Source organism: Centropristis striata, chromosome 15 (genome assembly GCF_030273125.1).
Source record: "Centropristis striata isolate RG_2023a ecotype Rhode Island chromosome 15, C.striata_1.0, whole genome shotgun sequence".
Classification (NCBI taxonomy): domain Eukaryota; kingdom Metazoa; phylum Chordata; class Actinopteri; order Perciformes; family Serranidae; genus Centropristis; species Centropristis striata.
Window position 1 is genome coordinate 20,192,442 of NC_081531.1, and position 16,707 is coordinate 20,209,148.

At 39.3% G+C, this 16,707-nt stretch overlaps 1 protein-coding gene across 1 annotated transcript in view; it reads left to right on the top strand.

The window, feature by feature from the left end:
• Positions 1 to 15,925, top strand: part of larp1 (La ribonucleoprotein 1, translational regulator) — a 53,522-nt gene extending 37,597 nt beyond the window's left edge. The window contains exons 8-21 of the mRNA XM_059351202.1: positions 400 to 562; positions 1,876 to 2,020; positions 2,843 to 3,017; positions 3,293 to 3,474; positions 4,621 to 4,719; positions 4,937 to 5,263; positions 8,137 to 8,260; positions 9,238 to 9,443; positions 9,540 to 9,646; positions 10,558 to 10,715; positions 10,860 to 11,004; positions 11,154 to 11,263; positions 11,413 to 11,540; positions 12,209 to 15,925. Of these exons, the coding sequence (XP_059207185.1) occupies positions 400 to 562; positions 1,876 to 2,020; positions 2,843 to 3,017; positions 3,293 to 3,474; positions 4,621 to 4,719; positions 4,937 to 5,263; positions 8,137 to 8,260; positions 9,238 to 9,443; positions 9,540 to 9,646; positions 10,558 to 10,715; positions 10,860 to 11,004; positions 11,154 to 11,263; positions 11,413 to 11,540; positions 12,209 to 12,424 (2,285 nt within the window). The 3' untranslated portion in view covers positions 12,425 to 15,925. The remainder of the gene's footprint in view (positions 1 to 399; positions 563 to 1,875; positions 2,021 to 2,842; positions 3,018 to 3,292; positions 3,475 to 4,620; positions 4,720 to 4,936; positions 5,264 to 8,136; positions 8,261 to 9,237; positions 9,444 to 9,539; positions 9,647 to 10,557; positions 10,716 to 10,859; positions 11,005 to 11,153; positions 11,264 to 11,412; positions 11,541 to 12,208) is intronic.
• The last annotated feature ends 782 nt before the right edge of the window (positions 15,926 to 16,707 follow it).

Here is a 16,707-nt window from a genome sequence, read left to right on the forward strand (position 1 = left end):
ATTAACGTTGATTTTGGTTGTTTTCATGTTTGAAGAGGCTTTGGCCCAGTAGCATGAACTGGCCTAATGGGATGTTGAATGTATTAAACGGTCGTATGACACGCTGCAAAACAAAACCAGTGTGCTTGTCTTGGCAAGACAAGGTTCACTAGTGAACAAAGAGACATTAAGAAAACACTAACTGGATGAGAAGAATAAGTACAATAAAGACTTTTAAAGTTAATTGTCTAAACGGCATCGAAACATTCTGTGGAGTCCAGCTTCTCTCATGTGTTGTCTGAAATGTATTTTTAATTAATGTGGTATTTTCACTTGAATAACCAACATTTGAAAGTTAAATATATCAGGAAACTAAATGAGGACACATTCATAATTTCTACTTGTTTCTGTCCTCTCAAGGCCACTATGACCACCACTACGGCTACAAGTCCTACGACATGAAAGACGGACCCTACGCCCAGAAGTTTGGCAACACAGTGACCTACTACTACGACAACATGAGCAGCAACGACCTTTACTCCGTCGACCAGGACCTGCTGAAGGACTATATCAAGAGGCAGATGTAAGTATCTGTTCTCTCTTCCAGGAACGAGACAAAGGCAACACGTAAAAACAGTCTCTGTCTTCGGTGCAGGTTTGCAGTCAGATCTGAGCTGCACATGTGCTGTAGAAATGATGAGCTCTTCATGTCTCTTCTCTGAATGTCAATGAGGAGAACTTTTCACAACTCTGATCTCAGCATTAAAACACAAAAAACAGAGAAACCGATACATACACGGTCACAGTTATGCAATGCTTCGTCCGCTGTTCATCTTTGCTTCGTCTTTTAACATGACATGTAGAAGTTGATTTGGATCAAGGGTAAATCTTTTTCTCACCACATAGTTTATTGAAAAGCAAATTCTCTCCTTATTAAGCTCTCAATTGGGGGAAAAAAAACTGACTACCTTTGTTGTCGCTTCAATGGCTTTTAAAACAGAAGTTGTTTTAATAGAGGAAACATTAAACATAAAAACACTTTTTATATCAAATATCTTTAATAAAATGTTCACTCTTTTATAATTGTTTATTCACACAACTTTAACTGTATTGTTTGCAGAAAGCCTAGCTTAGAGATGCTGAGTCACACAGAAAATATAGATTAAGTGTCAGAGAAAAAAATCTTGTTTTTTGTTTTTATTAAATAGACTATATCGTCCATGCCAGCATTACATTTTCTTGCGCATCTGCGATCTCAAGTATCCATGACTGGACAATATGAAAATAGAAACGATCACGTTACACAACAGTTACAAGTTGTGACAGTATAGCTTTTCTTTATGACTTCTGTGTGTTTATGATTAATCTGCTTCTTTTTAAACACAATGCAAATAGCAATGTTGGAAACAAAAGTATGCATCTCCCCTGAATTCTGCCCAACCACAACAGGTCTGCAGCCAGGGTTTGGCAGACGAAGACGCTTCACTGTGTGTTCTGACGGTAGTTTTTTTGGCACCTAACTGAAGAAGCATAACTGTTTCCTCGTGTGCACTCAGTGCCCCCTTCAGTTTAAATCTGTATCAAGTTACTTAGAGACTTTGAAATCCTGTTAAATATTCTGTTTTTTATTAGAGGTTCATTGGAAGGTATTTGATTCCATGTGGCACACTTGAAAAAGCAAGCAGAGTCTGTGTCTAGTTTCTTACTAAATGTTTTTGATATAATCTCAACAGTCCCGTGTGGTCTCTTATTGTTTTCATTCTTCCGCCTCGTCATCCGACCGGGTGCTCCTCGTTTGGTTTTATTGTCTTGTATGTTTTGCTCCAACGTTAGATGTAGTAAAAGATATGACGCAACAGCAACAAACAGCTAATTTATGTCTCTGTTTCTCTGTAGCGAGTACTACTTCAGCCTGGACAACCTGGAGCGTGACTTCTTCCTGCGGAGGAAGATGGACCAGGAGGGCTTCCTGCCCATCGGACTCGTCGCCAGTTTCCACAGAGTGCAGGCCCTCACCACAGACGTTAACCTCATCATGGAGGTAAGCACGTTTCACAGTTAGTGGTGAAGTTGGAGAAAGGTAATCTGAGATGATATTGTGGTTAAACAGAGCTGACAGTAGTTTAAAACTGTCAGAAGAACTGTTTTTATTTAACATTTAAGTAATCAAGAATAATTTCGACACGGCATGTAATTGAAGTACGTAAAGACAAAGATTAGCTACATCCACTACAATTCCAGTTGAAACGCATTTCAAATCACAATAAAATCAGTAAATCGGTTGTGCTAGTAGAAAACACTTCAGGAAGCACAAACTTGAAAAATCTCAGAATGCAAAGGAAAAAAAGTGAAGCTGGGAGTTGAGTTGGATCAAGGTCAAATCGTTTTCTCACTTTTTCACTAAACAGTCTCTGTCTTCGGTGCAGGTTTGCGGTCAGATCTTACCTGCAGATGTGCTGTAGAAATGATGAGCTCTTCATGTCTCTTCTCTGAATGTCAATGAGGAGAACTTTTCACAACTCTGATCTCAGCATTAAAACACAAAAAACAGAGAAACCGATACTTCGTCTTCTAACCTTAGTTGATTTGGATCAAGGTCAAATCTTTTTCTCACCACATAGGATATCAAGTTGTTTTGTTGCTATTGAAATGAAACAAAGCAGGTCTAGAATTTAAGCAGATCAACCACAGGTCTGTGTGATAGTATATGTCATTTTAAGTTTAACCAAAGTTTATTTAAAAGCAAATCCTCTCCTTTTGAGGCTCTCAATTAAAAAAAAAAAATCCCTTTCTTTATAACGCAAATAAAGCAATACAGTTAAGCCTCTGCATAAAGAAAGTAACCCATCATGTCTCCTGTCAGGCTTTGAAGGACAGTAAGGAAGTGGAAGTGATCGACATGAAGATCCGTCGAAAGGTGGAACCAGAGAAGTGGCCTCTGCCAGGCCTGGGCCTGCCTAACCAAACTCACACCGACTTCTCCCAGCTCATCAACTGCCCCGAGTTCATCCCAAGGCAGATGACCGAAGAGCCCAGAGGTCAGTCAGGAACAGTCTGATTTGCTGTTAATGAAATTGAAATATGAGTCTCAAGTATAAAAAAACAAATAAAGGGCACTTTCTCAAAATGGTGCTATATCAATGCCTTGTTTTGTTTAAGACTGCTCTTGAAATCAACTCAAAATTATATTTTTTTGCATGACTGCCTTCATCATAATTTTAAATAAAACTTTCATAGGAATCATATTTTGATTCTGAAAATTTGAAAAGTAGTTACCTAAAATGTTCCTTGTGACCTTTTGTTTTCGTTGCAGGTTCTCCCAGTTCCTCCACACCGATGAAGCAACATAAAAAAAATGAACTCGACATCTCCAACCTCAAGACGATGCCCAAGGGTCTCTCCGCCAGCCTCCCAGACCTGGACACTGAGTGCTGGATCGAGGTCAAGAAGAGGCCCAGACCCTCCCCGGCCAGACCCAAGGTCAGCGCAGAGAAGGTGAGATTCAGGACCACTCACCCATATGATCATTAGATTAAGTTGTCTGTTCTGTGGTTTTTATACGGACCATGATGCCTTGTGACCACCTGCCATCAGAAACCTCAAACAAGTCAGAAAAAGGGCCAATTTATTCCTTAACCATCTAAACTCCGAGCATCACATTTTGCTCACTGTGGCCTCATTTTTCATTGCGATACATTCATACAGTCAATTTCTTGTTCATTTTATTGCCTGGTACAACTAAAGATCGTTTTGTTTGGACAAACATAATGATAACAACAGAAATAGCTCATAAGACTTTAATTTAAGAGCCGATATCGAGCTATTTTGCATGGTTTTCTTGATAATGATTTTGGTTATTATCAAGAAAACCATGAAAAATGGCTCTTAAATTAAACTCGTATGGGGCCATTTTGTTATATTTGTACACCTTATAAAAACAGCACAGTCATGATCAGGAGCAGGAAGAACTCAAAAATATCATTTATTTTTTTTTAAATGTAAGTTGAATTTCTGTTTTTACGGTTTCTGGCTGTTATAAAAAAGTTTTTTAAACTTATTTTTTTATTTATTTAAAGGGTAAATAAATTAACTATAATTCAATTGATGACAGTGTTAAAAAAATAGCTCTTACAAAAACAATTCCTTAAGCCCCCCCCCCCCCTTTTTTTTTTTTTTTTGCAATAAAAAAGCTTTTATATTCTTTGTGTCAGGCAGTTAGTGTTGAAATAGTTATATTAGTTTGACAGTTCTGGAGAAAAGCAAGATTTTTTTCACCATTTTCTGACACATAGATGATATGTTAAAATACTTAAATCGATGACAAAATTCTCCACACAGACTCCAGAAAATGCTGGCTAATAGCCATCAGGCATCATTAATGTAGAGCCGATAAACTTCATCTCTACAGCCACATGCACCAGTCCTTTTTCTTTAAAATGATTAAGCATTCACCATGTCCTTTTTTCCTTTTTTTTAAAGCTATTTCATGTTTGTTTGTTTTTTTGTTTTTTTTGCACAAAAAAAGTATTTTCCTCATCATAGACTTAACTTGTCTTTTTGGTATCATTCTTCCATCCATTCACTTCTTTCACACCCACTGCCACCTCCTCCTGTGTGGTTGCTGTTGGTTGACTGATGTAGGCCCCTTCGTTGCAGCAACAGAAGGAAAAGGACGAGTCGATTCGCTCCCCGGTGCCTCAGCCCGGCTCCTCGCCCTCCCCCGCTACCACAGGAAATAAGGTGAGGAAGAATATGTTTTTCAACAATTTCTCATGAGTGTGAAGTGAAGAAGTGTTTCTGGGTTGTTGTTTTTTAAACTGCAACTACTGATTTTCATTCCTTTGTCATTTAGTGTAGTAACTGGCAGATCCAATACATTTCTCATTCTCAATTTACAAGGATATAAAATAGAGAAAAGCAGCAAGTCATCACATCCTTCAAATTTATTTCTAAACAGGGCGGCGCAGAGCCAGACGAACCAGAGGAGCTCGACTTCATGTTTGACGAGGAGATGGAGCAGATGGACGGCCGGCGCAACACCTTCACAGACTGGTCGGACGAGGAGACGGACGGCGAGATCGACGACCACGACGTCAACAAGATCCTGATCGTGACGCAGACGCCGCCCTACCTGAGGAAGCACCCGGGCGGCGACCGCACGGGGCACCACACATCGCGTTCCAAGCTGACGAGCGAGCTGGTCAAAGTGATCAACGACGGACTCTTCTACTACGAGCAGGACCTCTGGGACGACACGTACGAGCCCGAGTACGCCACCATCAAGGTGAGGTCACTCTCACTGTTGACGTATAAATGATAATTCCTGATAAACGGTCAGGATGTTTGATTCCGTGTTATAACAAGGGTTCATAATCTTCATGATGGAACAGTGAGTTTTCAAAACTGCCTTAACCCTTTACCAGGCAAAGAACTATATTTGGTAAAAAAAAAAAGTTGCAAATTTACTAGATTAAAGTGGCAAATCTACAAGAAAAAAAGTCACAGATTTAAGATATTTAAATTGTCAAATCTGCGCCAAAAAAGTTGCAGATTTACGAGAAAAAAGTGGGGAAAAAAGCTACTTTTTTCGCATAGATTCACCACTTTAAATCTCATAAATCTACGCATATTTTTCTCGTAGATTTGCCACTTTAATCTCGTAAACTTTTTTCTCAATATTATTTTCGTATGTTTTTTGTTTTTTTTACACATTCTGTCAGTATGTAATAACCTCCAAGGGTTATCCTCTCTAGGGTTAAAATTTGGAATTTGCAAGTATTTCAATGAGTGCCCTATTAAGGGTTAAAGTGGTGAATCTGGGAGAAAAAAGTTGCTTTTTTCCCCACTTTTTTTCTCGTAAATCTGCAACTTTTTTTGCGCAGATCTGACATTTTAATCTAGTAAATTTGCAACTTTTTTCTCAAAATATTACCTGAAGTTACCAAATATAGTTCTTTGCCAAGTGATCAAGGAGGGATACGACTATTACTCCCAGTTGCTTTGCTTCATGTTGTACGATTATGTTTACATGTTTTTATTAGTTTAATTTAATTTAATTGGTAATGATACAATACCTTAAGTGTAAACACATTCTTTCTAGCTATTCTTCACTACATTTGAGGTGCTTGCTGATGATGTACCTATTATTTTATTTACTTATTTATTTATTTTTATCTATTTATTTTACTCATTTACTTGTACTTCCCTTTCCCCCATTTATATTGGCAATTCAAATGGACATAAGAAGATTAAAAATTCGACAAGTAGAGCAAAAGATTCTTTGAAAATGTATCCCTGGTCTATGTTTTTTTTTATTAATTAATTCATACAGGTGCATCTCAATAAATTAGAATATCATAGAAAAGTTTATTTATGTCAGTAATTCAATTCAAAAAATGGAAATAACACATTATATAGATCCATTACACACACAGTTGAACATTTCATTTCTTAATTTATTTAATTTCTTCTAATTCTAATGATTATGGCTAATGACGACCTAAAAATTCAGTGTCTCAAAAAAATGTAATATTACAAAAGACCAATTTTAAAAAGTGTGTTTAATATGGAAATGTTGGCCTCTGAACAGTATATCTATCTATATGCACTCAATACATGGCTGGGGCTATTTGACTTATTGCTGTTCTATATTAAGAGATGTTTTTTGTCCAATCAGAACAGCTGTAATATAGTCAGCCAGTTTAGTTATGGTATTAGAGGAATGTTAAAGTTACAGTTCACTCTCAATGTAAGATACATATTTTCCTTGTGCCTGTAGTGCTTTTAGTAGTCTAGATTGCTTTTGTTTTTTTGTAATACATTTGTATATATCACATTGACATAGATTTGCATTATAGTCGTGACTCCATCATGTATTCATTTTTTATTGCCATTTAATTTTTAGTCATAATTAAAAGTGCCCTATTAAGGGTTAAAGTGGTGAATCTGGGAGAAAAAAGTTGCTTTTTTCCCCACTTTTTTTCAAAATAATCCCAGATAAAATCTTACTCATGAGCCCTCACTATTGATCAAAATAAGGACTCAACCAGAATATCTGTGGATGCCAATTGAGAGTTTTTGCATCACATGATCCACCTGGAAAACATTTCTGAGGGCAACACAATCAAACAACACAAGCAGCAGCGATACGTTACTCAAGTTCTTCTGACAGCTTCCATGTTCCGTCATTGTCAGATTGGAGCTGTTTCTGCCCAAGACCAGGTGATGAGTAGATTTAGAGCTGTTTCTGGATATAGAAACCCGACACAGAACAGAAAGTTGTTTTTTTTGTTTTGTTTTTGTTGTCATTGCTGCCCATTGTAGCATTGTTGAACTCATTGTGGGACGTTCACGTGCTCGGCAGCACACGTCCAGCTGCGTGTGGAACAGAGGACGCTTGTTTATAAATAAACCCCACAAACGAGGCCTCGGCCTGAGGGGTCGAGCCGACGGGCTGCAGGGGGGAGGACAAAGATGGACGCTCAAAGATCCGAGGACACTTGGTGGAATGAAGGGGCAAGTGTGAGTGTGAGAATAATCAGACATTTGAGGACTGTTACATAGCACTTGTTGTTTGTTTATAGTAAGATTTTAAACTGAGCTGCTGCTGGAGGAGGAGCAGCAACTGTTTTGTTATCAGGAGGTCTTCACTCGTGGAATATTCAGGGTTTTTTGTGTTGATGTAACTCAGCTGATTGGTGTACTCGTGTCAGAACAGTAAGGGACGTCAGCATGAAGGTGAAAAGAGTGTTTTTGGCAGCCATGTTTTGCTGCTGCATCTCAATCTCCAGATTACTGCAGAAAAGGTCTGTTGAAGGTCCACATTTACTTAATGTTATGTTGTTACAGGTTATTTTTTTAATTATTTATTCTAATATATTTTGGTTAAGAGCTCAAATGTCAGTACTCTGTGCAAGTTTGATTTGTTTGGTCTGTAATTAGGCAAAATTACTCTTTATTTGTGTTGTGTGTATTGTGCTTTCTTTTTGACACATTTCATTGTGTATTTGGATCCAAACCCTTCATATCCCTCCTTGGGTCCTCCTAACACTAATCATTACCTGACAATCTACAGATGTTTTCCTACTTGACATGTTGGGAGAAGAAGAGTTATCTCATAAGTCATCGTAATAATGCCCGTTTTATTCTGTCTTACAGCAAGAGGTGGAGAACTTCAAGAAGGTCCACCTGATCAGCCGTGAACAGTTTGATTGCCTCACGCCTGAACCCCCAATCGACCCCAACCAGGAAGTCCCTCCAGGCCCCCCCAAACCCCAGCAGAGTAAGGACAAAAAAAAAAAACATAACACGATCGATCTACATAATCAAATTTCTGTCTTTGATCGGAATACACGGAGGAGGGGAATATTAGTTAAACTGTGATATCGCAGAGCTTTTTTTTTTTTATTAAGTAGGTGATGACGTAAAAAATTATTGACAAATTTTCTGAAAGATGGAACAAAATAAAGAAATGTTTTTTTTTGTGAAGGAAAAAAACAAACTCACTAGTCTAGCACGATAAGCCTCCCCAACACTCCCTGTAGGAGCCAGTGTTATTCTGCATTAAAAAGAATAGAGAATGACACCAGCTGTTGTATGACTATTTCGAACATTAACTCCATAGAAGAAATGGCATCATATATTCAGGCCAATTTTGGTGTTTAAGCTCGATATGCTCTTTTCTTCCTTAATTCAAGAATTGCTCTCATTCAGTTTTATTCAGGGAAGAAAATGTTCTAGTTTTTCATTCTAACTGGCATTAAATGGATCTTTAAAAAAAGCTGTTAATCCACGTTGATTAAATTTCAGACACTCTGCTCCCTTATCTCTGTAACTGGGTTGAAGCTTTTTCTTAACAGCTCACTTTAGCCCGTCGTCAATCATGAATCCAAGTTTCACGCTGAGAATTAAATGAAGCTATTAGATCACTGATGTTGTGACATTAGTTTCTCTTTTAATGACTTTCAAGGGTTTTATTTCAGGATTGCTGAGATTAAAATGATGCACACTGAGTTACTTTTAAAGTCTTAAAGGGATAGTTCAGATTTTTGGAAGTGGGAGGTATTTATCTGTAGTTGGTGTGTTGGTCAGCACGCCTCCAGTTTGGTGAATCAAGCAGGACTATCGACACTGAGGCTAAGAGGACAGGAGCAGCAGTGAAACATGTTTTGGCCACCTAAGAAACAAAAAGTTAATATTTCTGTTTGTTTTTTGTTTCTTCCACTGCTTAAAATCAAATCTCTCCCCTCATGTCTTCAGTCCCCACAGACGCTTTGGCGAACAAGCTCTTCGGTGCCCCCGAGCCTTCCTCGATAGCTCGCTCGCTCCCAACTACCGTGCCTGACTCGCCCAACTACCGCAGTGCCCGGACGCCCCGCACACCTCGCACGCCTCACCGGAAGGACCAGACCATGACGCCACGCTTCTACCCAGTGGTGAAGGAAAGTCGACCTGTAGATGCCAAGGTAAGATGGCCAGATGGTTCAGGTACATTGCTTTAAGGTTTTAGGGGATAAAGACCACACGGACTAAACATGTTGATTATCTTTGTAACCGTTCAGACGCCCAGGAAGAGAAAGACCCGACACAGCTCCAACCCACCCATGGAGTGTCACGTTGGCTGGGTGATGGACTCCAGAGAGCATCGCTCCCGTACCGCCTCCGTCAGGTGAGACTCTGAGACTTTTGTTGACATGCTAGATTTCAGAACAATGAATTGTTATCTTTGCTGTACTAAAAAAAGGTAACAAATCGTGACGCTGAATCTGAGGTACATACGAACCATATTGTATACCGTTAAACCCCCTAATGCAAAGTAAGAATGCGGAAATTTTTAACAGACTTTACTTCATTAGAGTTGTTCCAATCAGGGATTAGAAACCTGCCAACTGGATTATCTATAACGTTAACGATCAATTAATCGATTAATTGCTGCATGCATGCATGGGCAAAATAAAATAAAAAAATATATATATATACAAAACTATGCAAAAGCCTGTTTTGATAATGGACGTTTTATTTTGAAAGGACGAAAAAAAGACTCGATCCTGTAAATCGTAAAACTAAATCAACTGAGATTAAACTGTAAAGATAACGTCAAAGAGTTCAGTGTTTTATGTTTTAGCCCCCGAAGAGGCATGAGGTTAGTTTTCAAAGTAATCTTGTATATTTAAGTGGGTTTTGTATTTAAATTAGTTTTGGATCAAATTAAACTCAGTAATTCATGATAGCAAGGTTTGATACAGTAAGCTAGTTTTGCTCAAATTAATACTCGCATTAATATATCAATGTATTTCTGTGTGTTTTATAATTGTTATTGCAACTTTCAGTTTGCAAACTGTTACTTTATCAAGTTAATTCTCAGCTCATTGGCTTATTCACATGCGGCTGTGTTACAGTTCAGTGAGTACTGATACATGGATAAAATTAAAATGAAGAAATACACAGATCAATTAAAAATTCCACATGATCAACCAAATTCTTAACGACCATTAATCGATCATGGATGAATTATTCCCATCCCTAGTTCCAATACTTGATGTAGGTTGTTCTCACTCTCTTATCTTCCCTTCCTTGCAGCTCTAACGCCAGCCCATCAGAGGGCACCCCCGCCCTGGGTAACATTGGCTGCACACCTCAGTCCCTCCCCAAATTCCAGCACCCATCACACGAGCTGCTCAAGGAGAATGGCTTCACGCAACACGTTTACCACAAGTACCGCCGGCGCTGCCTAAATGGTACACACGCTTTTTTCCCCTCTTCTTGTTCTATTCTGCAGTGTTTGTTAACAGTGATGTCATAGTGCTGAGTGTCTTCTTCCTGTTCATGTTTGATCTTTAAATAACCCTGTCCACTTTGTCTCCCTCCTCGACCAATCACAGAGCGAAAGAGGCTGGGCATCGGCCAGTCACAGGAGATGAACACACTCTTTCGCTTCTGGTCATTTTTCCTGCGAGATCACTTCAACAGGAAGATGTACGAGGAGTTCAGACAGCTGGTGGTCGAGGACGGGAAAGAAGGATACAGGTAAGAACCAATGGTGTGGTTGTGTCGACCTCTGGCTTAAAACCGGTCTCTAGAGGGAGCTTTGGATGGGGAGGGTCTATTCGGCCAACATTTGTTAGCAATAACGGAAAAGAAACTAAATTATACATTCACTTGTGTGTTTGTTTCAGGTACGGTTTGGAGTGCCTATTCAGGTACTACAGCTACGGTCTAGAGAGGAAGTTTAGGCCAGACATCTTCAAGGACTTCCAGGAGGAGACCATGAAAGACTACGAGGCTGGTGAGAAATCCTGAAAATGAAGGAGAGGAGAGAGGAGACAATAATTGATTCAAACAACACAAATACCAATGCAATTCAGTTATGTGGTGTGTTAAGTATCCGATTAAGTTTTCTTCCCCTCCCCCCATTTTTCTGTCTCGTGTCCTCAGGCCAGCTTTATGGACTGGAGAAGTTCTGGGCCTTCCTTAAATACTCCAAAGCCAAGACCTTAGAGATCGACCCCAAGCTGCAGGAGTACCTGAGCAAGTTTAAACGTCTGGAAGATTTCAGAATTGACGTGAGTAGAATATTCTTTGTGGCTTGTATCCTTGGAAAGATGGGTTCACCTGAGCACAAGTCACTGTGTTAATAAATGACCAATCGGCTTTAGCAGTTTACTAAATCCACTTTAAATACAAGGTTTTATTCTACAATTAATTGCCACTTTATGAGGTCCACTCGTTTAACTTAATGTGATCCAATACAACACCTTCGTCCATGAATTTTGCCTTTACAATAATAATAATTTTCAGTTTTGATTGACACTGTCAGAGAGTTATTAATCTAACTATATCTTCATTATAAAGGTCATAGTTTGCCGGAGTTTTGAACTGGAGTGCATTACTTTAAGAGGTGTTTTTAGTATTTTGGCCACCCAGTTTAGATACATGGTAGTCGTAGGGAATTATAATTATAAAGTAGAATTATTACCTTTGACAGTGTTAACAAAACCTGAAAAACTACAATCTTGTAGAATAAATGGCATATAAAGAGCTGCTGTATGACATTGCATTACATTGTGCTGGTGTACCTAATAAAGTGACCGGTCTGTATATATTAAGGGCTGTGAATCTCAAGGCGGATGCAGAGGGCTAGATGAGATTCTAAAATGATAATTAGTTTTTTGTTTTCTAAAAGTTGTTGTTCTCCATCTAAACTCTCACCGTGGTGATTTTCTGGTTCCAGCCCCCTATGGAGGAAGGAAGGCGCAGAAGACACTCGTCCAGCGGGGATGGTCGCCGCCGGCACCCCTCTCAGCCCTCCAGCCGGCCCCACAGCCAGGCCAGCTCAGGCCCCGGCCCCTTTCAGGGCCTTGCAGTCAAGGATGATGCCAAACCCACCAGCCAGAGAGGCCCCGCCCCCGCCGATGACCTTGCACCAGATGCCAAGACACTGAAGTAACTCCACTAACTCGCCGGCCCACATGGATCAACTCAACCACGTCTGCAAGTCGCTGGTTCTCTCTGCGCCACGGGAGGGGGGAGGGGGCATCCAGTTCTTCATTCAAGCATGAGAATATTTTTTTTTTCCCCTACAATGACTTTGGAAGGCAAATAATTAATATGGCTCAGTTTATTAATTACGTTTTTGAGAAAAAGATACCTTTTTTTTGTCTTGATGAGGCAAGGAATGGATGAGGTGTCAGACACTTTTTGTTTTCTCTTACAAATAATTTCCAGTCAACACGCTGGACGGTTCAGGGGTGGTTTACTGCCCTGGAAAAAATATATATATATTTTTATTTCTTACAATTTTCATGTTGACCCCTCCTGTCCGTCACCGGGACCCCTCTTTGATCGTCACTGTCCTGCTGGCTGAAAGATATTTGATTCCTCCCCCCAGATCTCAGATTTATGATTATTATTTCTTCGGCATGTGGTGAAATTGGAGACTTGGAAATAGTTTGAACAAGACTGAGCATCTGATAGCCCCACTAGCTAGCAGCCGCGCTGGAGTCCGTGCTGCTCCTGACATCCAACTGGACCAAAGTGGTTTGAACCAAGCGACTGACATTTCCATCTGCAGAGCCCCCAGTGCTCTCAGTTTAGGGGCTAAAAATTTAAAATATTTGATTTACTTTATGCCTGGACATTGAGGGGAAAATATTAAAGAACCTAATGATAGAAAGTGAGGAGAGATAAAAAAAAAAAAAATAACTTGTACCAATCCCTCAGTATGGACACGATCATTGAAAGTTGCCTTATTTTAATGGTTTTACTGCTTCTTACTTGTGCCCGCCACCTTATTGTCGATTGTACAGCATTGGTATCACTCATATATCTGGTCACCATTTCCAGCAGAGGCCACTAGGTGGTGCTGTGTCTGCCAAACTGTTTCACCACCCGCCCCCCCCACTCCTCTCCGCCACCTTTTCTGAACTGTCTTCCAAGTGTCATTCAGTCTGTTACAAGTCCTGTAATTCTTCCCTGTGTTTGCAAGTCGTGGCTTTTTGTGCTGAAACAAAAACTGGTGGAAGTTTGTCGCCTTTTCCCCTCAAAAAAGAAAAAGAAAACACTTCAGTGGGGTGGAGAGTTGGGAAAGGAGAAATCTGATCTCTTTTTGGGTGCTTCCTGACTTCCTCTCGTTCCCCCCTGCGCCTCCCCCCGTCAGACGAGCTGCATCCATCCGTTCATCCATCCGTTTGACATCCATCCATCAGTCGACCATCAGCGACGATACAGGACTGGAATCATCAATCTGGATTACTTGAAGAAGCGATGGTTTATGAGGAGGGCCGTCGTGCTCTGTCGCAGGTGCTCTGGGTGGAGACGCTAATGGGGCTCAGACAATTTGGCCTCCGACTTCACTGTTAAACTGAAGCTCGCTCGGCCTGATTGGGCCTCGGGCGCTCGCCACCTCTTCCCGTTCCACACTCAGACACACACACATCAGTTACAGACATGAACACTGACAAGTTTAGTCGCAAGCAGGTACAGATGTAGCAGTGTGAGCAAGATGAATACGAAACACACATGCAGCTTGATGTCTTGCCTTGCTGTGGAGAAAAATTCAAGACCGGACTCTGTTCTGTTGTGTCGTCACACTTCAGTCAACCGTGTGGATAATGAAATATTTTTCCAACTCGAGTTCTGATGATATCACATAGAAGAGTGATTCTTTCTCCCTCCACTAATGTAAATGTGAATTTGACAGATGAAGAGAAATGATTACAACTCCCTGCTACTTGTTTTGTTGTTTATAGAACAGATGATATATTTGCCTTACACGTGTACGTACTCTTTAACTTTTTTTTTTTTTTTTTTTAATGGTCTCATGATTATCTTTTAATGCTTTTTAATTTCAATTTGCAGTGTTTCTAGCGTTGTTGTTGTTGTTGTTGTTATGGAGGTGGGGTTTGTTTAAAGGCAGGCTGACAAAACATCTGTGGATTTCAGAAACAGGAACATAATTTACAACACAAAAGGGAAAGTTGACATCAGGGCGTCAACGGGTATTCAGTGCAAAAACGAAATCTGTAAGCGTAAAGTGTTTCATGTTGAAATCAGTTAATTTGCTCTTTTTTTTTTATTTAGTAAGGATGTTTTTGCCAAGGTGTCAGAGAATTTTCATCAACAAAATCTTCATCTGAATTGCTTTCTACAAAAATGTTTGCGAAGAGTAAAAAAACAGAAATGATTTGGTTTTCATGTTCAAATTTAGGAAGTTTACAAAATTCTTGAGTCTTAAATATACATATGGGTGTCCAGATGCTTAGTGAAATAACCCACTCTTTACTGAGACACCGCAATGTTTTTGCTCAGTGATTTCTTGTAAAACCGCTCAGTCGCATGAGTAAAAAAGTTCAATTGCATTTGAGGAATTAAGATTTTGGAAAAAGCCTAACAAGTTAGGACAAACGGTATTGGCCATCTGTATTTTTTTTCCTTTTTAATTTTGGTCCTTTTGCGTAAATAATCATTGAGCCTGTTGGCTGATGTTTCAGCAGAGTGGAGGTCTTGTCAGTGTTTCAGTTTCTTCCTCTAAATCTGCGATTGTTGGAAACATGAAAATGCAAAGCAAAGCTGTACTTGCTTTTTTTTCCTTTGATGTTTTGTTGCTTTATCTTCAGGGAGATTTGGATCCATTTCAGAGGCTTACAGTTGATGCATCACAGTGTTTACTGGAGGTTTAAAGACAGAAAACAATAAGAGCTACAAAATATTCAGAAAAGAAACTCTTTTCCCAAAACCAGTGAAGCCTTTGAATGGGTGAGCTGGTGTGTGGCTGCAGACATGGCAGTCTGCCACTAGGGAGGGGGGTGGCCTTCTTCCTGGGACAGTCACATGATCCCTCCCTGTAATGTGATCATCACCTGTCACCGGACATTTGGGGGTTTCAGGTGTTTGGGGAGTTTTCAGCCTTCTCTATCAGTGTAGAGCTGCTGCGAGCTGTGCAAACAAACTCTAGGGGGCGCAGCGCCCTCAGCTAGACAGTTTTACACGGACTTGGCCAGCGGGCCGACGCTCGAGAGATGAGTGATGGACGTGGGAAGGGAGTAGAAAGGAGAGAGAGAGAGAGAAAGAACCCAACTAGGGTTTGTGATGTCAGAGGAATATGGCTGGATATGATGTCTGGAGACTGAAAAAAAGGACAAAATTCCATAAAGCCATATGAATAAGAAATAACTGTATATGAACCATTAAAATAGTTCATTACATTACTATATCCTAGGCTTGTCATGAGGAAAAAAAGATGAAAACATGGAAAAAAGGAACAAAAAAATATATAAAATGGAAAAATGTAAAATACTTGAATGAGATCTTGTATTATAACATTTAATATTCATAATATCTGCTTTGTAGGCTGACGTGATTCGCTATTAGTGTTATTTGTAATTTGTAGTAATTATGCTTTTCCTTTAATAAAGAAAAAAAAACACAAAACGGACAAAAAAACCTCAAACACTGGCTTCTGTGTGGTTATTTGGGGGGGTTAATATGTGAAGACCTGTACTGTTAACACAATCAATGTGCTATTCTTCTGGGATTTTTGGACAAACTTCTGTGACCAATTTTTTTTACTTTTTTCTACATAAAATGGCAGTTTTTTCAAAAGAATTTTGGAAATCTATAATATGGTGGGGTTTTAATATTTTTGGACATATACCAATACCATGATAAACATGCTTTATTTGTAATGTTTTTTGGCATTTTTTGATAAACTTCACCGATTTTTTTTTTTTTACTTTTTTCGACATACTATGGCGTTCTTTTCCATTTTTCGACATGCTGTAATCTGTTTTGTTGTTTTTGGATATGCTATTATTAGCATGATCCACATACTATTCTGAGGCTTTGTGACATTTTTTGACAAACTTCACCATGACCTTTGAGTCTTTTTGACTTTTTTCGTCAGCTGCCGTTTTTTTGTTTTTTTTTTTAGACATGCTATAAATTGGTGGGGGGTTTTTAACATGAGAAGACATGCTCTATTATTCTTCCCGACAAAGCCACTCTGGTTTTGCATTGCTGTAAAAGGTTCTAATAGTAATGCAAAAACTGTATTATGTGATGTAATGTAATGTTTATTATAAAATGTTTATAACTAAATTCAATGACAGTTATGTAAATGAATTGTGGAATGTTGTTAAAGAATCTTGGAGTGGAATAACAGCTGAAAGGTGCCACAAGTTGGTTGACTCCATGACACACAGATGTGAAGCAGTTATAAAAAAACTGTGGTCA